Source organism: Rhinopithecus roxellana, chromosome 8 (assembly GCF_007565055.1).
Source record: "Rhinopithecus roxellana isolate Shanxi Qingling chromosome 8, ASM756505v1, whole genome shotgun sequence".
NCBI classification, from domain to species: domain Eukaryota; kingdom Metazoa; phylum Chordata; class Mammalia; order Primates; family Cercopithecidae; genus Rhinopithecus; species Rhinopithecus roxellana.
Genome location: NC_044556.1, coordinates 119,858,794 through 119,881,946, shown reverse-complemented (window position 1 = coordinate 119,881,946; position 23,153 = coordinate 119,858,794). Strand labels below are relative to the sequence as shown.

The following is a 23,153-nucleotide window of genomic DNA, read 5'->3' as shown; positions in this document are numbered from 1 at the left end:
AGGAACCAGGGTCAGCATCCCTTACAGAGGCAGCTGAACCAATTTGACTGATTAGATTTAAGTTACGACATCTTTGCTGCTGAACCAGGGGAAGCCTAAGATAGGTATAAACATAAGATGTGGAGACCCAGGTGGTAGCTCTGCTTACTGGGCCTCTGAATAGAATGTCCAGCTTGTATGCCATAGCATTTGGGGTCAACAGTCTCATATACAGTAGGATGTGAGCTGAGCAGTGCACAGCCTTTGGAATTCTCTGGCAGCCCTATAGGAAACTGACCGCTCCTCTCGCACTAATCCCTGCTTGGCTGAAAGAATGACCAAGCAAATTACAGCAGGAGAAATGAGAAGATTGCTGTATGGAAATTCCACTTTCCACAGCCTCTTTAATAGTTTTGATTTCATCAAAGGAGACTGGAGAGTCACCAATATTTTGTAATGGTAATGTCATTTCTCCCAGGATATTTCATTTAACATCCTATTACAACCAACAATTTGGAGGACTTTTCTGACGAAACCATAAAGCATGTTAGCATATGTGTGTTTAAACTTGTATCCTCTTCACAGATCTCTTTGATATTAAAATGTTAATTTTCATAGAGTTAATTGTTCCGTAGTATTTGTCTCATAAGCTACTTAGTTGTAATAGAATCTTTAAATGGCAAAGGAGAATGTTTCTTTGTTTAAAATTATGTTGATGTAGTCTGTGGTTATGGCCTCAATATTTAACATGCCTTCTCTAATCTGTTCTGCTGAATTCCTTCTCTTTTTGGCATTTAGAAATGATTTTCTGGAAGTCGTGAATTTCTTGAAAAGTTTAACATTGAAGAGTGAAGAGGAAAAAACAGAATTCTTTAAGTAAGTTCAGAAAATTAAGAATTTAAATTGAATAACTTGGATTAACTCCATGTAATCACTTGAGGTATTCTAGAGAAGATGACTCGGGTATTTGGTTTATTTCACATTTATTGAACATTTCCTATGTGTCAGGCTTTCTGCTAGGCCCTGGGATAGATATTTCTGGTGAAGGAAACAGGTACCCAGACTGATAATCCTTAAACAGAGAGGTGGGTACAGTAGAGCTTTTGGAAGGAGTCCTGAGAACACACAGGCAGGAGGAGGTCATTAGAGAAAAGGTATTCTAGGCAGAGGGGCAACATAAACAAATGCACAAAGACAAGACCTAGTGTGACTTGTGCAAGAACCGCAAGCAGTTGAGTCCTGCTGGGGGAGAAATTCCAAGACAAGAACAGGTAGGAGGTACCCCTCCCATGTGGCAGTGAGGAGTGCTGACATTATTTGTCAATAGGGGACTTTAGGCATTGAAGCCATCAAAGAGGTGGAAGCAGGCTGCGAAACAGATTAATGTCCCTTTAGGTGGATCACTTTGTTCTCTTTTACGGGAAGGCTTAACTCATTTAAGATTTTGATTGGTTAGTAGACTGTGGTAGTCCAGGCAATAAATATGAAGCCACACATAAGGGCATTAATGTCTACAATGAAGAAGACACTAAAATAAAGGTTTAAAAAGATAAAGCTGAGAAGCCTTAGTGATTATCACCAAATAAAATAGAGAATATTGGAGGAGAGGACCTAATATGCAGGGAAAATTATGACTTCAGTGTTGGATATGTTGGTTTGAAGTTATCTGTTGGACTTTAGATAGAGATGTACATGGACAGTTGACCAGACAGGTCTGAAGCTTGAGAGAAGTCTTAAGCTGATGAGCTAGAGGGAAATATTAGGGTGTTAGCCTGTAGTTGGTGATATTTTCACAGAGAAAGTGGGTAGCATGAAGGACAGTGGACCCAAATGGTAATCCTAGGGCACCCAAGCTTATAAGGGGGCTGGTGGGAAGTGGTGGCTGGTGGGAAGGGGTGGCTGATGAATGAGAAGCAGGGGTTAGAGGAGACTCAGAGAGCTAGGAAGGCTATGATATTCCCAAAGGAGTAGGGAATTTCACAAAGGTAGGAGGAATCAACAAGGACCTGTTCATTTAGCAGTTAGGAAGACACTGGTAACATTATCTTAGCAAGAGCTGTTCCAGCAGTGAGAATGCATTGGGCTGATAAGTGAACAGAAGGTGAGAAAGACACTGGAGAAAAACTTGGAGAGAAAATATTATCACTGAAGAAACAAATGGAGTCAAGGAAGCATTTTGTAAGGGTGGAAGAGACCTGAGCATATTAATAGACGAGGGAAAGGGGCTAGCAGAAGAATGGAGGGAGTAGTTGAAGCTGCAGTCAAGTTGGGGAAGACTGTTAGTGCATTGTCCTGGAAGAGAGGGGAATGCTGGGGCAGTGACTGGATGGGGCTGGCCTTAAGAGGAGGCCCTCGGAACCTTGATAACTGGAAGGGAGGTGGGAATGAGTTTCTATGTAAACCTGTTTGCTGATAGTGGTGTAGGGGTTTGAACGTGATAATGCATGTGACCTGTTTCCTAATGAAGTAGGAGGCAAGGATATCTGCTAAGGGTGATTGTATAATGGAGTAATATTACCATTAATACCTAATATCTGTATTTTTTAACAAAGTGCTTTTATATATGTTGTTTTAATTTATGGGGATAGTGACAAAAGCCTATAATTTGTTAGTTATGGAAACTTTCTACATTGTTTAAATTTGAGAAAGTGTCTTTTATTATCTAGAAAGCCTGTCTTATTAGGGTAAAAAGGAGGGCACTTTGGCTGTTAGTAAGGGGATAATTTGGTGGAAACATTTCCTGGTGTGAATTGGAGGTATGCTGACTAGCTGGCTTTGCCTCACACTTCCTGTTTTTTTTTGTTTGTTTGTTTTTTGAGACAGAATCTCACTGTCACCCAGGCTGGAGTGCAGTGGTGTGATCTCAGCTCACTGCAACCTCTGCCTCCCAGCTTCAGGTGATTGAACCTCAGCCTCCCATGCCTCAGCCCCGAGTAGTTGGGATTATAGGCATCTGCCACCACGCCTGGCTAATTTTTGTACTTTATTAGTAGAGATGGGGTTTCACCATGTTGGCCAAGCTGGTCTCAAACTCCTGACCTCAAGTGATCTGCCCGCCTTGGCCACCTAAGGTTCTGGGATTATAGGTGTGAGCCGCTGCACCCAGCCATGCATTTTTCTTAAGTACTTGGGGACCATTCTGTTCACCTTCTCTATCTCCATTTCAAAATGCATCACTTTGATAGAAGTGAGAGAGAAGCTGTGTGTAGGCTAAACTGTACAAGTAAGCTGATACAGTGTCATGACCAGTTTCCTGGGCTTTCCCTTTTTGTCCTCAGATTTCTGCTGGACAGAGTCAGCTGCTTGTCAGAGGAATTGATAGCTTCAAGGTTGGTGCCTCTTCTGCTTAATCAGTTGGTGTTTGCAGAGCCAGTGGCTGTTAAGAGTTTTCTTCCTCATCTGCTTGGCCCCAAAAAAGGTGAATGCTTTTTCAAAGTGTTGTTGCTAGTTAAGGAGTTTGGTGATTATTAGTCCATATTTGAGCAGGATGAGATTACTGTGTGGTGTAGTTAATGTTTGGTTCTAAAAACAGAGAACAGTTGTTGGCCCCTGATGTGATAACTTTAATTTTCAAACCTGGGTACCACAGTCCACAGGATAAATGAAGCATCTTCCTAGAGAGTCCAATTTACTATAATAAGTGTTACATCTGACTAGAATCTGAAATATACATGTGAAGTTTTAAGGTAAGGCATGCATCTTCAAAGAACTTTTACATTTATCATGAATCATTTAGGCCTGTACCTCCTACCTTACCAAGACCAACCCATTTATTTTCTATTTTCAGTGAAAAGCACAGAGATCATTTTACTTCTTGGGACTTCAGGGTTTTTTTTTCCGAATGTGAAATGAGGTTATTGCTTTGGAATTTTACAATTTTATAGCACTATAGATGATAACACAACAGATTAGAGAATATAGTATTAATATAACACTAGAATTTTAAGTTTCGTAGAATCCTGCTTTCAGAATTTATTTTCTTAAAGGGATCTCAGTCCAACAAAGCTTTGTTACAGTTTAGAATTTCCTTATATCTCTACTTTGATATCATTCTCTTTAGCCACAAATTTTTCTTTATAGCTCTTACATCCTATTCCTCAGTAGGTCTTACATAGGGGTGTGCCTCTGATTCACCTATGTTGCTTTTTAAAAATTTGCCTCTTTGCTTGATCCAAATTGGTTCTAGAACAGAGCCAGGACATAGGTATACATATTTTTTAAAAGTTCCCAAATAATTCTCAATGCATACCTGCCTGATAACCACTACCATAAATATTGGAAAAAGAGGACTATCCAGCATCAAAGTCCCACTGTAGCATTTAACACCTGGTTTTGCAAACACAACTACAACAATATCAGTATGTCACAAATCTAGTGTATGAAATTCCTCACTGATTCAACATAAATTTATAAAAAGTTACTCAGAATTCTATTAAAATACCAGCTTTGTTTTATACTAAGTATGATCTCTAGTATTTCAAAAACTCTACAGATAAGTGTAGTTAACATAATTAAGCGTTAAGTAATTTTGGGTCAAGAAAAGAACTTTCCTTTGGTTTAGAGCATTAGAATTTAGAAGAGTACTGGCTGACCGGGCATGGTGGCTCATGCCTGTAATCCCAGCACTTTGGGACGCCGAGGCAGGCGGATCACTAGGTCAGCAGTTTGAGACCAGCCTGGCCAATATGGTGAAACCCCATCTCTACTAAAAATACAAAAATTAGCCTGTGGTGGCAGGTGCCTGTAATCCCAGCTACTCGGGAGGCTGAGGCAGGAGAACTGCTTGAACCTGGGAGCGGGAGTTTGCAGTGAGCCGAGATTGCACCCGTGCACTCCAGCCTGGGTGACAGAGTGAGACTCCATCTCAAAAAAAATAACATAAAATAAATTTAGAAGAGTACTTAGAATATGTGTACTTTTGGGCTCAGTGCATGAATTATGCTTAATACTCTTCACTGAAATGAAAATTTGCTTTTTCATCTGTAACCTTTGATTTTTCGGGTAGATCATGCGCAGGGAGAAACTCCTTGCTTGCTCTCACCAGCCCTGTTCCAGTCACGGGTGATCCCCGTGCTTCTCCAGTTGTTCGAAGTTCACGAAGAGCATGTGCGGATGGTTCTGCTGTCTCACATCGAGGCCTACGTGGAGCACTTCACTCAGGAGCAGCTGAAGAAAGTCATCTTGCCACAGGTCAGAGGCCCAGTTTGCATGGGGTAGTCACAGAACCTGAGGAAAGAGTGCTGAAAGAATGGAGGAGGTTTGGAAGTATTCAGATAATAGCTTACAAAGCCTTGAGGCAGCAGTCTGTGGAATACAAAGTGCTGAAATTAAAATTGCATTTCCATTCCATTCACACAGGCAAATCGATTAAACCGACATATTTGGCCTTAACCTGGGAAAAACTATAATTGTTTGCTAATTTCAGGAGGGTAAATGAATAACAATAATATATGGAGTGCTTTGTGAACATAAAATGTAATTATCCATAATTATTATAAAGTAATTAAATTAGAACAGAGAGGAACATGAGATGATTTGTATTAGTGGCTTTTAGCCTGTTGTTATCAGCCACTAGGGAACTTTATTATGATTTGCCCACTGAAGTGTTTCGTTAGTGAAACTAATGAAAGGTTTGTATTAGTTTCTTAGGCTGCCATAACAAATTATCACAAACTGCATGGCTTAAAGCAATAGAAATTTATTCTTAGTTCTGGAGGCCAGAAGTCTAGAACCAGGGTGTCACCAGGACCCTGCTTCCTCTGAAGGCTGTAGGATGTGAAAGGGACTCCTTACAAGCTTCTCGTAGCTCCCAGCAATCCTTGATATTTGGCTTCTGTCTATATCATTCCAACCTCTGCCTCTGTTGTCACGTGGCCTTCCTACCTCCTTGTCTGTCTGTCTTTACATGGCCTTAGAAAGACAACAGTCATCAAATTTATGGCCTACCCTAACCCAGTATAAAGGTCACATTCTGCATGGACATGAATTTTGGAGGGACACTATTCAACCTCGTATGAGGTTTTAAAAAAATTGTTTTAAAAGACTACAATCACATGGTGTCTTTCAAATAATTTTCCTGTGAGATAGATTAACATTCTCTCTGCTTTCAAGGAGCTCGTAAGTGGGACATGTTTCAGTCATCGTTGCCGTGTAACTACCCCAAAACTTAGTGCCTTAAAACAACAATCATTTTATTCTCATGATTCTTTGGATTGACTGGACTCAGCTGAAGGTTCTGTTCCACATACCAGCCGAGGCTTCAGTCATCTGGGGCCCGACAAGGGTTGACACATGCAAAATGGCTCCTTGGTATCTTGGAAGGGGTGGCTGTGAGGCTGGGCCTTTCTCTCCATGAATTTTCGGGGAGCCTGGGGGCTTCTGTCCCCCAAAGTGACATTTCCACATATGAAGGGGTGGCCTGCCTCTCCACACCTGTGGGCGTTTCTCGTTAGGTGGAATGAGAGACTTGAGAAAAGAAACGAGACACAGAGACAAAGAGAAAGAAAAAGTGGGCCCAGGGGACTGGCGCACTCAGCATACAGGGGACCCACGCCGGCACCGGTCTCTGAGTTCCCTTAGTATTTATTGATAATTATCTTTACCATCTTAGAAAAAGGGAAGTGACAGGATAATAGGATCATGGTAGGGAGAAGGTCAGCAGTAAGACATATGAATAAAGATCTCTGTGACATAAGTTTAAGGAAAAGTGCTGTGCCTTGATATGCATATGTAAACATCTCCATAAACCCTTTTAGTGCATTAAGAGCAGCTTTGCGCTAGCATGTCCCACCTTTCGCCCTAAGGCGGTTTTCTCCTTTCTCAGTAAACAGAACATACAATCAGGTTTTACACCGAGATGTTCCATTGCCCAGGGACAGGCAGGAGACAGATGCTTTTCGCTATCTCAACCGCCAAGAGGCCTTCTTCCCTCTTACACTAGTCCTCCGGGAGAAGCCTTGGACAATACCTAGCTTTCCTAGGCAGAGGTCCCTGCGACCTTTGGCAGTGTATGTGTCCCTGGGTACTTGAGATTAAGAGAAAGGTGATGACTTTTCACAAGCATACTGCCTTCAGGCACTTGTTTAACAAAGCACACCCTGCACAGCCCAAAATCCTTTAAACCTTGAGTCACCACAGCACATGTCTCTTGCAAGGACAAGGTTGGGGGTAGGGTCACAGATTAAAAGCATCTCAAATACAAAACAAAATGGAGTCTCTTACGTCTACTTCTTTCTACACAGACACAGTAACAGTCTGATCTTTCTTTTCCCCACACACATGATTTCTCTAGCAAGGTAGGTGGAGTTCTTAAATGGATGGCCAGTCTCAAGAAAAAAAGGCAAAAGAAGCCTTCTTAAAAGTGTAGGTTGTGAACTGACAGTCTTTTTGCCTCATTCTCTCGGCTAGAGTTGCAAGTCAGCCCAGGCTCATTGTGGGATGGGTTTACTCAAGGGCATGGATACTGGAGGTGTGTTTCACAGGGGGCTGACTTTAAAGTCACTATGTTGTACTAACTACAACATAGCACTTTGTATTTACATCTGTAGCAGTAATTCTTACCCAGTATGTAGTTGTGTCTGGAAATTTAGAAGAGGAATGAAGCAGGAACTCTGACATGGAGGTGTCATCATAGGTCTCAGAACTGGACTGAGATCAGAGAGTAAATGTTGAGCATGTGGAAGGCAATGAAAGCTCTCAATACTTAGGAAACTGCTTCCCCTAAAGAAGAGTGGGCCAATTTGTGTGTGCTAGAAAGTTCACTTTGGTAGCAGTGTGGAAGAGAGAACACAGAAAGGGAGATAAGCTAGGAAGCTGTTAGAATAGTTTAGCTAAGAGACAACAAAGGCTAGGGAAAGTGTGACAGTGGATATAGGAGAGGGACACAGAAGGGGTAGTACGCAGTTTCTCATTAGATGGAAGACGTGTTGAGGATGACCGATTTTTGGCTTGGGGGATTGTTTTATGATTATCATATTCAGTGGGTAGAACTCTAATATGTAAAAGAAACAAGCTTTAGTTTACATGTACAGAAAGTGCCTGATCTGTTGGCATTGGTCCTAATAATTATCTTTTGAATCCTGTTTGAAACCTTTGATCTTACTATATAAATGAGGAAACTAGGCCAGAAAAATAAAAAGACCAATTGGTCAAGTCACATCGAGAATTACTAGCAGAGCTAAGACCAAAACCAAAGATTCCTGATACCTATCACACCCTGCTGCTTCCACTAGGCAGGCCAGTTACCCTGGCCTTGTGTCTGGCTGGTGCAGATGCTTTGAAGGTCATTTCCTTCCTTCTCTGCAGAGCAGTACTTGCCTGGTATCTGTATGTTACTGTCTTCTAAGGTGTTTTTGGTTGCAAGTAACTGAAACTCATTTTAAACCAGCTAAAGCAAAACAAAAAAATTTAATAAATGTTAGACTACCTTAGATGGAAATCAAGTGCAGCTGGGGCTTACAGCCATACGTTTTTAATTCCTTTCTTCTCTCTGCATTTGACTTTTGACTCTCTCAAGACCAGCTTTCCTTGTTTTGGTGTGCACATGGCCAAACACGGTTGTCCCATAACTTCCAAGTTTTCTGTCCTCATTAAAAAAAAAAAAAAAAAAATTCTAGAGATGGGGTGTGTGTTGCCCAAGCTAGAGTGTAGTGGCTATTCACAGGCATGATCCCACTACTGATCAGCCCAGAAGCTTTGACCTGCTCCATTTCCAACCTGGGCTGGTTCACCCCTCTTTAGGCAACCTGGTGGTCCCCAGCTCCTGGGAGATCACCATATTGATGCTGAATTTAGTGCAGGACACCCAAGGGGCGTAGCACACTACCGCCCAGAACTCCTGGGCTCAAGTGATCCACCTGCCTCAGCCTTCTGAGTAGCTGGGGCTACAGGCACGTGTCACTACCTGGCACAGTGTCCTCATTTTAAGTAAACCTATATAAACTGAAAATATAAATTCTAGTTTATATTACTGGACAAGAGATTGTGATGGGCTCAGTTTGGGACAGGTGTTACATGCATCATTTACAAAGGAAGTTTTAAGGTCCTACCCTTGAAAAGAGCTGAAAAGAGGAGCATGGACAGGAACATAACTGTTAGTGCCCTAGACGAGTTCTGAGTGTGCTCTGCAAAACACTGCCAGTATGTGAACTGTTTATTACAGTTCTGTGATGTGAGTACAGATATGAAGACTTAACATTTAAAACCTTTTGTAGCAATTTGACAGTATTTTTATGTCCCCAACATATGTCTTTTTAATTTTGTTTTGATTGTACTTTTTACAAATGGTAAGTCTATGATGGATTGGGAGGGGAAGATACTGGTCTTTTACCACAGGTAGTTTTGAGAGCCACTGACCTGGAACACATATCTAAGATAATGTAGTTTATCTGAATAAGCACAATCTGTTTGCAGCCCAAATGCTCATTTACAGGGGAAGAAAGAGATAGGTATTGTGGTTGTCAACCCTTATTACCTCATTTACTCCTAGGTTTTGCTGGGCCTGCGTGATACTAGCGATTCCATTGTGGCAATTACTCTGCATAGCCTAGCAGTGCTGGTCTCCCTACTTGGACCAGAGGTGGTTGTGGGAGGAGAACGAACCAAGATCTTCAAACGCACTGCCCCAAGTTTTACTAAAAATATTGACCTTTCTCTAGAAGGTAAGAATTATTAAAAAGTCTAGCTTTTTGTGTATTTCTTTTTAGATTTTTAATATTATAGAAGTAATGTAGGAGGGTCATACTCGGTCAAATGATATAAAGAAGTATAAATAAAAAGTTAATTTCCCTTTCTGAACTTCTGGGGGGGCTTTTCAGTGGAAATCCTTTCATTTTTTTTTAAGCTTGCAAAAAGACACAAATATATGTTTACACATGCATAGAGTTGTGTACCACATAAGGATCTTTTGGTCAGTGAAGGACCTCGTAAATGACCGACTGTCTACACCACGGTGGTCTCATGACATTATAATGGAGCTGAAAAATTGCTATTGGCAGTTGATGTTGTAGCTGTAGTGGAATGCATTACTCATGTGTTTGTGGTGATGCTGGTGTAAACAAACCTAGTGTGCTGCCAGTCATAAAAGTATAGTGCATACAGTTATGTGCAGTGCATAATACTTGGTAATGATAACAAATGACTATGTAACTGATTTATATATTTACTATACTTTTAATCATTAGTGTATTCCTTCTGATTTAAAAAAAAAAAAGAGTTTAACTGTGAAACAGCCTCCAGGGGGTCCTTCAGGAGATATTCCAGAAGGCGGCATTTTTATCAGAGGACATGACAGCTGGGGAGGTCAAAGACAGTGAAATTGATTATCTTGACCCTGTGTAGGCCTAGGCTAATGTGTGTGATTGTGTCTTAGCTTTTAACAAAAAAGTTTCAAAGTAAAAATAAGTAAATAATTTTAAAAACAGAAAAAGCTTACAGAATAAGGATATAAAGAAAATATTTTGGTACAGTTGTACAATATGTTTTAAGCATAGTGTTATTACAAAAGAGTCAAACAGTTAAAAACATTAAAAAGTTTATAAAGTTATAGTAAGCTAAGACTATTGAAGAAATTTTTTAAACTTAGTGTAGCCTGGCCAGGCGTGGTGGCTCACACCTGTAATCCCAGCACTTTGGGAGGCTGAGGCGGGCAGATCACGAGGTCAGGAGATCAAGACCATCCTGGCTAACACGGTGAAACCCCGTCTCTACTAAAAATACAAAAACATTAGCCAGGCTTGGTGGCGGGTGCCAGTAGTCCCGGGAGGCTGAGATGGGAGAATGGCGTGAACCTGGGGGGCAGAGCTTGCAGTGAGCCAAGATCGTACCACTGCACTCCAGCCTGGGCAACAGAGCGAGACTCCATCTCAAAAAAATTAATAAATAAAAATAAACTTAGTTCAGCCTAAGTGTAGTGTTTATAAAGCGTATGATGGTGTACAGTAATGTCCTAGGCCTTCGTATTCATTCACTGGTAACTCAGCAACTTCTTGTCCTACAAATGCCATTCATAGTAAATACCCTATACAGGTGTACCATGTATCATTATATTTTTATTGTACCTTTTCTATGTTTAGATACACAAATAATTACCACTGTGTTACAATTACCTGCAGTACTCAGTACAGTAACATGCTGTATCAGTTTATAACCTAGGTGTTAGTAGGCTATACCATCTACGATGTTTGTACAAGGACAAAATCGCCTAAGATGCATTTCTCAGTACATATCCCCATTGTTAAGTGACACAAGACTGTGTAGGATTTTTGTTTAAATGGTAAGAAAATGCCATGCACAAATCTGTAACTTGTTTAATTTGTTTTCATGTAACAACATATCAGGGACCTGTCTCCCAATACATAGAAGTCTAACTTACTCTTTGAAAGCTACCTAATATTTCATTGAACATAATTCATTCAGTGATTTATTTATTCATGGATACTGCATCCATTTCTGGATTTGTAATCACTATAAACAGTGCTGCAATGAATATCTTTATACATGTATCTTTCCAGTTGGTCCCCCATATTTGCAGGTTTGCATCTGCAGATTCAACCAACTGTGGATCAAAAATACTCAGAAAAGAAACAAAAAAAAAAAAGGTATTATAAGTAACCCAGAAATGATTTAAAGTATTATGGGATGATATGCATAGGTTATATTTAAATACTACATCATTTTCTTTAAGAGACTTAAGCGTCTGCGGACACTGAATGTCAGAAGTAAACTTGCTGGGCCAAAGGATATATTTTAAATTTAGTACATACTGTCAGCTTACAAAAAGGTTGCATCAATTCTTATTAACACTAGATGTTTAAGTTTCTTGTGGCTTTTCTTGGCCTATGGGGTAAAAAGCTGTTGACTTTTAGATACTTCAGGAAGTCCTTATTTCTGGTATGTTCCCAGTGGATGTTACCTGGGAGGCAGCAGTAATTTCTGGTCTTACAAGAATTTTTTATCAACAATGTCATTGCTCCTTTGTATAGCCTTCAATAAGACAATGACCTTGTTATGTAATTCTGGATCTCTAACCCAGTTCTCACTGATAGTTGGTAACATGGAGACACTTAATAGAAAAGAGTTATCAGATAGGCTTTTCTCTAATTTTGATGCTAAAGAATTTTTAAAGCAACATTGGCTTCCTGAAGTTTTGAAGAGTGTTCACCTCTTCCTTGGTGCTAATGAAACCAGTGTCGTGGCTGCAGAGAGCTTGTAAAGGGTGATATAGAGTCTGTGGTCTCATTTTCAGCTATGAGAGGGAAATAGGAAATTAAGTCTGCCTGAAAGAGGTGGAGAACATGGTTCAGAGAAGACGACATCGGATAAGACATTAGATAGGACTTCAAGGAGGACAGTGGCACAAATAAGAGTGAAGGGCTTGTAGAGGCCTGGCCTTAGAGGGCTGGGGTGAGGAGGGGAGATGTGCTGCTAAAGAGAGCTGGGGACCTAATTGTAAGAATTTACCCCAGGCCATTCCCCACATCCTTTTTTTTTAAGCCAGAATTTTATGGAATCATTTTGACCAATGCCCATTTTTATTATGAACTTTCTGGTAAACTGTTAAGGACATTTCTTGAAACTTTCCCCAGTTGGTGTTAAATGTCCATAGCTTAAATTTATTATTTTAACTACTACTAAGTGTATAGTTTTGTGGTATTCAGTACATTCATATTCTTGTGCTTATACTCTTCAACTTTTATTCTTAAAAGGAAAGTAAGTAGAATCAGTTGGTTTTAAATCGCCACCAACATGTTTTGAAGGGCTGTAATTTTTTAACTAGGTGTCCCAAAGGTTATATCTATATAATGCTTGGATCCTTTCTATTCATCACCGCCACATGGAGTGGACACAGCCTGTTCTTAAACACCTCTAGGGACAGGCAGTCCATTCCATAATGGGTGTATGTCTTCAAATGTTTGAAGATGCTCTCTCTTGCATTTTATCCTTTATCTGTGTTAAAATATACCCATTTCACTTAACTTATGCCCACCAACCATGTGATAGATCAAGAAGCAATTTACTGTCCCTTTCATGTTTTGGAGTTTTTATTTACCTTCAGATTCTTCTATGCGTGTCGTCTGCAGCAAGCACAGTCAGATCTCGCCAGTCTTGGAGAACCCCTTCTCTAGCATATTCCCTAAATGTTTCTTTTCTGGCAGCATGCCCATCAACAGCAAGAAGCACATACAGCGAGATTACTACTATACTCTTTTACAGACAGGTAGAAATATTAAATTTATATAGTTTTTCCATTGCTTGGATGAATGTTTTCCTGAGACTAATAAGCTTAAGGGTGTTTTGGGAGTTTTGAGACTGATTTATTTGTAATTATATAGTCAGCGTTGGTCTCATCTTGTTTCTCCAGACTAGTGGATATATACTTACCTCTTCTTTGTAATTGGTGAGAAAAGCAGGTTGACATTACTTGAATTCTTTTTTGCACTGATACTTTAAGACTTCTGATGCCTTAGTGTGGCATCTTCCAAATTGTACCAAGAATGATAGTTTTGAAAGATGTTAATGGGCGTGTTGTGAAAAAGAGTTCTGTGGTTAAATGAGTTTGGGGAAATGAGAGCAAAGTCATTAACACATTGCACAGGATCTCTCAGTGCCTTAACTACTACACTTAGGGAAATCTGCTTAAAGTGAGGATAGTAAGTTGAGTTAGGCAAACTTATTTGAGCATGCAAGACTTTTTCAGGCATATGTAATTCACATCCCAAGGATAACACTGCCTGGCTTAGAGCATTTCTATATTTATGTATAGATAATTATGTCAGTATACTATGTTTAGATATTTAATAAGGATTGAATGTGCTAGGTATTACTTACATGCTTCCACTGAGTTAATAATATAAGTATTACATAATTATTTGGATAACAACATGTTACATCGTTGATCTTGAGTAATGTTCTGCTGGGATCTCTTTTGCTTAGTATGCATGGATATTTCCAAGTAATTAGATCTATACTACTTACACTTCCTTAATGCTATCCTTCCCCTAAATGTAGTTCTTACCCTTAACCAGTATTTTATGAGAATAATTCTTTTCCCTACAGGCGATCCATTTTCTCAGTCTATTAAATTTCCCATAAATGGACTCTCGGATATAAAAAATACTTTGGAGGACAGTGAAAACTTCCCATCAAGTTCTAAAAAGTCTGAGGAGTGGCCTGACTGGAGTGAGCCTGAGGAGCCTGAAAATCAAACTGTCAACATACAGATTTGGCCTAGAGAACCATGTGATGCTGTCAAGTCCCAGTGCACTACTTTGGATATGGAGGAGTCATCTTGGGATGACTGCGAGCCCAGCAACTTAGCTACCAACGTAAACCCAGGAGATGGAATCACTGCTACAAAATCTGTTACCTCAGGGGAGCAGAAGCCCATTCCTGCTTTGCTTCCACTCACTGAAGAGTCTATGCCTTGGAAATCAAGCCTACCCCAAAAGACTAGTCTTGTACAAAGTGGGGATGACCCAGACCAAATCACGCCGCCAAAAGTGTCATCACAAGAAAGGCCCCTTAAGGTTCCATCAGAACTTGGTTTAGGAGAGGAATTTACCATTCAAGTAAAAAAGAAGCCAGTAAAAGATCCTGAGATGGATTGGTTTGCTGATATGATCCCAGAAATTAAGCCTTCTGCTGCTTTTCTTGTATTACCTGAACTGAGGACAGAAATGGTCCCTAAAAAGGATGAAGTCTCCTCAGTGATGCAGTTTTCCTCAAAATTTGCTGCAGCAGAAATTACTGAGGTGAGTACTTTTTATGGAGTAAACTGTGCTACTAGCTTTAGGATTTCCCTCATAGGTCCTAGTTGCAGTATCCCATTTATAACAAGCAACGTGCCATTTTCCCAGTCATCAAGTCAAGCACAAAATTAACAAAATCAGTTTCTGTCATTGGTATCTTTCCTTCCCCAGAAAAATGTAGCAATGCTTAGGCTGTTTGTTTAATGAGCTATTTTAACCTTTTTATTTGAAAAAAAGATTAAAATAAGGATATGGTGTCATCCACACTGATTTTTACTTGATTTTATGGTTTTTGCAAAGCTATTTTCCAGTGCTGTGGTTTTGTAATCCTACTTTTCAGCTTTCTGTTAGAGCTCTAAGTTATTTTACTTAGTACGAGGTAGTGTTTCTGGCATCAAAAGATAAATTTTAAATTCTTTACTTAGTACGAGGTAGTGTTTCTGGCATCAAAAGATAAATTTTAAATTCCTGCTTTTCAAATTTGCATATGGATTTGTTTCAGTGGGTTCTTGGTGTGCTTTATTTTGTTGCAGGGAGAGGCTGAAGGCTGGGAAGAAGAAGGGGAGCTGAACTGGGAAGATAATAACTGGTGACAATAGATGTAAGTCAAACTTTAGGAAAAAGGATCCCTTTTTAAAAAAAAAAAAATCAATACCTCAAAAGCAGGCTTTGGGACAAGAAAACCCCAAAGTGGCCTGCTTTTCCCAGCCCAGGAGCTCATTATCCAGTCTGCACCAACTGAAATATGAGACTGACTGCAAGTGCTGGCTAAAAGCCCTGGGTGGTGAGGCTCACAGTACTGGTTTCCAGGAGGGAAGAGCCTTTGTGCATTTGACTGAGGCCAGTTTCTTTGAAGAGCAAGTAGCTGAGGAGAGGGCAAATTTACTGCTTTTTCCAGGACAATTCTGGAAGTAAAGAAAATGTAAGAATTCAAGCTGGTTAGCTTAATTTTGTGCCATTTCTTTAACATAAGAGTAAGCTCTATTATGAAATACAACTTAAAAAAATTTTAGCTATAAAAAATTTTAGCTATAAATTATATAAATGATTTTAAATTGCTGAGGTTTCCTTAGGCAGCTTATTTATTTGTTTACAGTTATACTATCTGAGTAAATGGTTCTTTGTGGACCTGGGCAGTTCCTGACTGTTCCACATGTAGTACATTGTACCAAAGTTCTTAATGAGAATATTCCCCACAATCCTGTTCTCTAAATGTCAAATAAAGATTATTTTCACTAGATTCAACTTTACAAAATTTGTTTTATATCTGTTTGTTAGAAAATGTACAGACATAAGTTTCACCCTAGAGTATGTATATAACGTTTTAGCTTATCCATCCTTTCTTGGAGCGCCTCCATTTCCATTAAAAGCCAGGCCGGAGCAGGACCCTTTTGGAGTAGTGACTCAGTTGCTTCCAAGGCCCCTGCTATTGTGTGCAGCGCTGACCTGTACTCTTCTTCCCAGGGGAACTCTTGACGAGCTCTTTTTGCATAAGGCTGGGAAAAAAACATAAGTAATATCATAAATATAAAGAACCTTCCTTTTGGACTGGAATAAAGTTTACGTGCAAATTTTATTCTAGTCATTGGATCACAAGGGTAGGAGGGTGCACCCCGAAACCCCTACACAGTCATCTAGAAAAATATATAAAGCCATTTTGGTTTTATCATAGCAATTCAGAGTGCTACTACTAGTGTCTTAGTTTGTATGTGGTATACAAGAAGTATCCTGTCCCAAAGGGCTCCCAATGAGAAGTGCTGCATAGTCCAAGCTTACATGTCTTATAAACAAGTTCATAAATGTATTTTCTTTTTATGAAAGTTTGACTAAAACTTATCAGAATGTTGTTCTTCATGAATTACTACTATACTAAAGTGCTCAAAACAATATTTTGAATATCCTTATTGGTGTCAAATTTCTGCCTAATAGGCAGATGTGATCTTTAGATACTGCCAAAAATTATTAGGAGTCTGATTTGATTAATAAGGAAAGGAATCAAACTAAACATTTAGGAGAGTAAGTTTCTTTCATATTCTTCTGTGGTTCAGTAAAGACTGCATTTATGGCATCATTGGTACAATATGTAACTTCCCTTAAAGGTTACTACCAATAATTCAAACATACTGAAAGAATATATTTGGTATGGTATAGTCCCACTTCTGATTTTTAAAAGCAACTACCATAAAACAGAATTTTACATGTCTAGATCTATGTGATTTGAAATTCAACATGAGGCTGGAAACCACATTGGTTTGTTTCATCAGTAAGTAATAAGGGCAGAATTTGCCTTGTTAAAGTTTGGCCCCTATTGAAATCAGCCCATACCTGTAAAGATGACCTCTTTGCTTCTTCTACAGTCACATTAGCAAAGGGTTCCCAGAAAATACCTTTTTCCTGTTTCACACGTTCCACTTTGGCAGCTTCAGTTTCATCTACAAACCCAGTCTGCCAGGGACCATGAAAAACCAAGCAAATAGCAACATGTTAGCACTCTACTAGATATGAAATGGCCACATAATCTATGTAAGTGCTCAGTGTTCAACCATACTAGGCAAATTCTGGAAGTCATATGGACTGATCTTATAAATCCTCTTAGTATAATCTGGATTAAATCACTCTACTGTGTTCTTCCTTACAGAAAAGCTATAGAGTCGTCTTTGCAGGAAAAAATGATAGTCTGCTAACCTTTACTGTATTAGCTAAGAAACTGGCAACAGCAGTTTACACACATGTACTTAAAATCCAGCTTAGATGTAATATAAGTAGGCCAAGTGTGGTGGCTCACACCTGTAATCCCAGGATTTTGGTGGGAGGAATGCTTGAGCCCAGGAGTTTGAGGTTACAGCAAGCTATGATCACACCACCACACTCCAGCCTGGGCGACAGAGCTATCTAAAAAATAAAGTTCAGTGAGTCAAGTGGGCCCGTCCCACCTAAAAAAAAAGTACGTAATATATGTAAAATATATAACATGTGCATCATTACATGTAATTTATAAAATAATTCACTTTCTCCAGGTAGTCTAAATTTGTGGTTTAACAGTTCCACTAGTATTTCAATTAACTATTATTTCCTCACACTCAGTTCCAAAGTATGCATAGATATAGGAACCCTGTTACTCAAAATTTTGGTTTTAATTGTAAAAACAGGCCTTGGATGCAAAGAATAAAAAAGCCATCCCTTAAAAAAAAAAAAAAAAAAAGACTCGGAGCTTACCCTGGCTTGGGAGACTGCCAAAAAAAAAAAAAAAAAAAAGCCATGCCTAAGTTATACCCAAAATATGGATGTTTACATCCTCTCAGGCCTACCTAATTATATGATCAAGTGTATTTAATTATGATTATTAATGGCTTAGGGATCCTCATTAGTCATCTCACTGCCTGGATAATCAGTGCTATTAAACCCCAAACTATAGGCAGAGGAACTACAAGTGTTCCTTTTTGAGACAATCTCGCTCTGTCGCTCAGGCTGGAGTGCAGCTGCACGATCTTGGCTCGATCTTGGCTCACTGCAACCCACTCTGCCTCCCCAGTTCAAGCAATTCTCCTACCTCAGCCTCCTGAGTAGCTGGGACTACAGGCGTGCACCACCATGCCCTGCTAATTTTTTGTATTTCTAGTAGAGACAGGGTCTCACCATGTTGGCCAGGCTGGTCTTGAACTCCTGACCTTGTGATCCACCCACCTTGGCCTCCCAGAGTGCTGGGATTACAGGCATGAGCCACCATGCCCGGCCCCAAGTGTTTTACTTCTGTGGCCTCAATTGCTTAGTAAAAGTCTGTCAGCACTGTGCTGAGCACTGTGAAAAGTTTAAGAAGATACTCACGTTGGTTACAGTTACATAATTTCAAAAAAAAAAAAAAAAAAAAAAAAAAAAGGACAAAGAATAAAACATGAGCCATGTAAAGAAAGTACCTTCTCCAGAAAGGATACAACTTTGTTCTTAGTTTCTTCAGAACTGAGACACTGTGGAACTATCTCTTCGTGATTTGTTCCCTATTAAGAAATTGATGAATAAGACCAATTTTAACATATTTCAACAACTTACAAAGACAAATAGATGAGTTTTATGAGCTACCTTAACCAAAAATTCATTTTAAGTAAAAGAGTCCCAGAGGATCCTCAAAGGTGATAAAAATTCATGATTCCTTCAGGGTCCCTTAGGAGAATATAAAGTTAACTTCTGTACAAGTGTTGTAGGCTTTCATTACTTCTGCTGGGTTATACTAATGCTTCTGGACTCCCTTATGATCATAGGCATGACTATACAGCAAATGCAGTAAGAGTAAAGGAGCAACCCATCTTACAGGTTTAGGTTCATCAGCCTAACCTTTACGACTGATAGTACAAAATGAAATGTATTATCATTTGAACCAAAAATACTATCTGCTGGAAGACTGTGTCTCTGTCAGCACGCCTGCTGTGTATGCCTGTTCTAGTCCTTGTTTATTCAGAGGACCTTAGGAAATTCACTTCATTTCTCTAAGCCTCATTTTGAGAAGCTGTAAAAGAAATAAGGAGTAATGTACCCTTCAGAGAATTTTCCGATTGCAATACAGAAGCAGTTCAGTAAATGTTTTGGGATTGTTCTGGAATATTTGAAATATTAAAATGGTTTGAAAGTCATTGTGATAAATCAGTTTTATAATTACCTCAGCAAACTGAGTAAACGCCTCCAAGGTATGTTGTTCTAGCAGCCAACTCCTGTCAGCTAGCAGTAAGGCAAAAATACAGGACAGGTTGGGCAGAATTCTGTCCTAAAAGAACCAAGCCTTATTATAATAGAGAAACAGAAACCATAATAGATAATCATAAAATAGCCATACATTCAGTAAGCCCAGTGTTGTCAAGTTTCCATAATCCTGTCCCAGGGGACACACATTAAAACATATTGGGTAATGTCACTCTTTTACTCAAATCCTTCCAGTAGCTCCCTATTTCCCTCCGAGTGAAAGCTAAAAGTCCTCAAATGGCCTGCCAAGTCCTGCTACCTCTGTGTTAGCTATACTTGCTTCCCTGAATATAAGAGGCATGTTCCCATGTGCAATGCTTGGCACTTCAGGTTTTTACTTGCATGTCATCTTGGTGACTGACTATATATCCCATTTCAAATTGGACTCCCACATTCCTATTCCCTATCTTCCTTCCCTGCTGTATTTTTCTCCATGGCACTCACCACCATTTAATATACTGCACATATCACCATGCTGTTATTGTTTATTGCCTCTAAACAGGCTAACGGTGGGGATTTATTAGTTTTGTTCATTACTGCATTGCCAGTAATTAAAACAGCACTGGATACGGCAAAAACTTATAATCTTTCCCAGATGGATAAATCAGTCAATCTCATTTCATAGCTTTGAATGCCTCCTATGTTCTGATGAATCTCAAAAATTTCTTCAGGTCTTGACCTCACTCCTGGGAATATAGAAGGCACTGCAATTTCTGCTTATAAAACATTTGTTTCATAATTTCTAGGCCTGTGCATAGTCCATAGTGGTTCACAAATGAAGCCGCATTTTGGAATAGATTTCATGGTAAAAAGAAGACAGCTCAGATGCCAAGTGTCTTTGGATATTTTTGTCAAGAGAGTTGAAAAGAAGCTGTCAACGTTCTATGCTTATCTCATGAAATACAACATTAACATGATGGAGACAGATGGGATACTGTTAACTTATGAACAAATAAAAGAGCCCCTTAGAAATTAAATTTTTGGTTTCGAGTTTAATCCACATGTTCTGAGATACTATCATGTGTCTGCTTTGATTACATAAGAAAATTCTCATTAGTGGACTCTTTATAGTCTCTCCCTTGGAGGTTGCAGTGTCAATTATCTAGAATTACTATTGACTACAGTAATAAGGAAGGCATAACTCTCAATTTATGAAGATCTCTTTGCTGTAAGTTCTTTAAAATTACTGTACTGGCCTGGTAATATACAATTACTGAGGTTTTAAAATTCTGTAGATGTGTATTGCCAGGCCAGTGCAGTACAATTTTATAAATAATCCATTTGTCAGCTATACATACTTTGCAACATTTTCAAAAATATTGTCTTTAAAAACAAACAGGTTCTCTTTCATGGATAAAAGAACGAAGAGAATAACTTTAATAAATTATCAAATTTCCTAGTTACGTGCTGCTCCCCATAGGACAAATACGTTTTCTATCCTCAGGAACTGTACATTAGAACCCAACTGGAATGAGATTCTAACATGGTAGACCACAGCCAACTAAAAATTATTTGTGTATCAACATATATTTTTCTAAAAGAAAAGAACTTAAAATGAGTTGTATTATAAGTTATAAATAGATTTTATAATGTCTGAAACATAGTTTTTTTTCCCAACTTTGTCAGTAATTGCAAAATTTCAGGAAAAGCCTAAAAATCCCTTAATCACTAACTCTTACAGAGATTTTGTTTTAATAATACAAGAACAGAGTTAAGAAATATTACCTGGATAGCTTCAGGTATAAAAAGTTTTCCTAGAGAAGATACAAAATCCAGCACTGCCAGACGAACATAGTCAGGAGGCTCTAATTTGAGTAGTGAGGTCTGCAAAGTTACTACCTAGAGGTGAAGACCAAAGAACAGTTATAAAGAATACCAGTATTTTGTATAGACACAGTAACTGCCTAAAATTTGGATGGAAATGTGGGGAGGGGAAACAAAACCAAACCCAGAAAAAAAACACACCACAGCCCCTGAACTTCACTGGTAGAATTTAAATAAGACAATCATATGAACAAGTTAACTATTACAGCATTATTCTTACCACACCCTCCTGCCTCAAACCACTAAAAAATAAAAGTATACATGTTCCTGAAAAACTTTATATATCAAACCTTTAAACAATATTTTGTACAGACACTATTTTATCGTTCTTTGATTTACTGCACTTTGAAGATACTGTTTTTTTTTTGTTTTTTTTTTTTACAAATACAAGGTGTATGGCAACTCTGTACTGAACAAGTCTACCTGTACCATTTTTGCAACAGCATGTGCTCACTTCATGGCTGTCAGATTGGTAATCCTTGCAATATTTCAACTTATTCATCAGGATTTTATTATGTTGATCTGTGATCTTTGATGTTACTATTGCAATTGTTTTGGGGTGCCACAAACTGTGCCCATATAAGATGGCAAATATAAATTGTGTGTTGTGACTGTTCTACCAATAGGTAGGTCACCAGTCTCTCCCCCTCTCCTTGGGCTTCCCTATTCCCTGAGACACAATATGAAAATTAAACCTAAAATGGCCTCTTAAGTGTTCAAGTGAAAAGAATAATCTCATCTCTCACTTAAAAGCTAAAGAAAATTCAGCCTGGTGAGGAAGGCTGTCAAAAGTCAAGAGAGGTGAAAAGCTAGGCCTCTTTTGCAAGTTAGCCAAGTTGTGAATGCAAAAGAAAAGTTCTTGAAGGAAATGAAGAATGCTATTCCAATGAACACAGAAAGTCTTATTGTTGATATGGAAAGTTTTAGTGGTCTGGATAGATCAAACCGGCCACAATATTCCCTTAAGCCAAAGCCAAATCCAAAGCCAGGCCCTAACTCTCTCCAATTCTGTGAAAGCTGAGAGGTGAAAAAGCTGCAGAAGAAATGTTTGATGCTAACAGAGGTTGACTCACGAAGTTTAAGAAGCAATCTCTAACATAAAAGTACAGGCGAAGCAACAAGTGTTGATGAAGAAGCTGCAGTAAATTCTCCAGAAGATCTGGCTAAGATCACTGATGGAAGTGGTTGCATTAAACAATATATTTTTAATGTAGAGGAAACACCATTCTATTGCAAGATGCTGTCTAGGACTTTCATAGCTAGAGAGGTGAAGTCAATGCCTGGCTTCAAGGCTCTTCTTGAGGGGTAATGCAGCTGGCAAAGTTGAAGCCAATGTTCACTTACTATTAAAAAAATCCTAAGGCCCTTAAGAATTCTGCTAAATCTACTCTGCATGTACTCTATCAATGGAACAACAAAGCCAGGATGATAGCATACCTGTTTATATCACTGTTTACGGAATATTTTTTGGCCCACTATTGAGAGTCCTACTGCTCAGAAAAATTTCTTTCAAAATATTACTGCTCATTGACAATGCACCTGCTCACCCAGGAGCTCTGAAGGAGATATACAAGGATATTAATATTGTTTCATGTTTGTTAATACAACAATCATTCTGCAGCCCATGAATCAAGGAATTGTGACTTTCAAGTCTTACTGTTTAAGAAATACATTTTATAAGGCTATAGCTGCCATGGATAGTGATTCCTCTGATAAACCAGGACAAAGTAAATTGAAAACCTTCTGGGAAGGAGTCATCATTCCAGATGCCGTGAATAATAGTCATGATTCATTTGTAGGAGGTCAAAATATCAACATTAACAGGAGTTAGAAGTTGATTCCAACCCTCAAGGATGACTTTGAGGGGTTCAG

General features: G+C 39.0%; 2 protein-coding genes across 13 annotated transcripts in view; one reads left to right on the top strand and one right to left on the bottom strand.

The window, feature by feature from the left end:
• Positions 1-23,153, top strand: part of SCYL3 (SCY1 like pseudokinase 3) — a 58,643-nt gene that overhangs the window by 26,701 nt on the left and 8,789 nt on the right. For 4 of the 7 annotated variants that reach the window (XM_010361030.2, XM_030935497.1, XM_010361056.2 and 1 more), the window contains exons 8-14: positions 778-855; positions 3,258-3,397; positions 4,985-5,169; positions 9,467-9,638; positions 13,034-13,195; positions 14,035-14,729; positions 15,260-15,976. In XM_010361030.2, coding sequence (XP_010359332.1) covers positions 778-855; positions 3,258-3,397; positions 4,985-5,169; positions 9,467-9,638; positions 13,034-13,195; positions 14,035-14,729; positions 15,260-15,319 — 1,492 coding nt within the window. In that variant the 3' untranslated portion in view covers positions 15,320-15,976. Of the gene's footprint in view, positions 1-777; positions 856-3,257; positions 3,398-4,984; positions 5,170-9,466; positions 9,639-13,033; positions 13,196-14,034; positions 14,730-15,259; positions 15,977-20,203; positions 20,500-23,153 lie in introns of those variants that run through there. The other 3 variants (XM_010361038.2, XM_010361047.2, XM_010361065.2) reach the window with 3 other exon arrangements.
• C8H1orf112 (chromosome 8 C1orf112 homolog) overlaps positions 15,970-23,153 on the bottom strand; it is a 58,406-nt gene continuing 51,222 nt past the window's right edge. For 3 of the 6 annotated variants that reach the window (XM_010361082.2, XM_030935493.1, XM_030935494.1), the window contains 5 exons: positions 21,183-21,296; positions 19,378-19,482; positions 18,641-18,721; positions 17,052-17,171; positions 15,970-16,222 (listed from right to left, as the gene is read on the bottom strand). In XM_010361082.2, the coding sequence (XP_010359384.2) occupies positions 16,025-16,222; positions 17,052-17,171; positions 18,641-18,721; positions 19,378-19,482; positions 21,183-21,296 (618 nt within the window). In that variant the 3' untranslated portion in view covers positions 15,970-16,024. Of the gene's footprint in view, positions 16,223-17,051; positions 17,172-18,362; positions 18,525-18,640; positions 18,722-19,376; positions 19,483-21,182; positions 21,297-23,153 lie in introns of those variants that run through there. The other 3 variants (XR_004058698.1, XR_004058697.1, XR_004058699.1) reach the window with 3 other exon arrangements.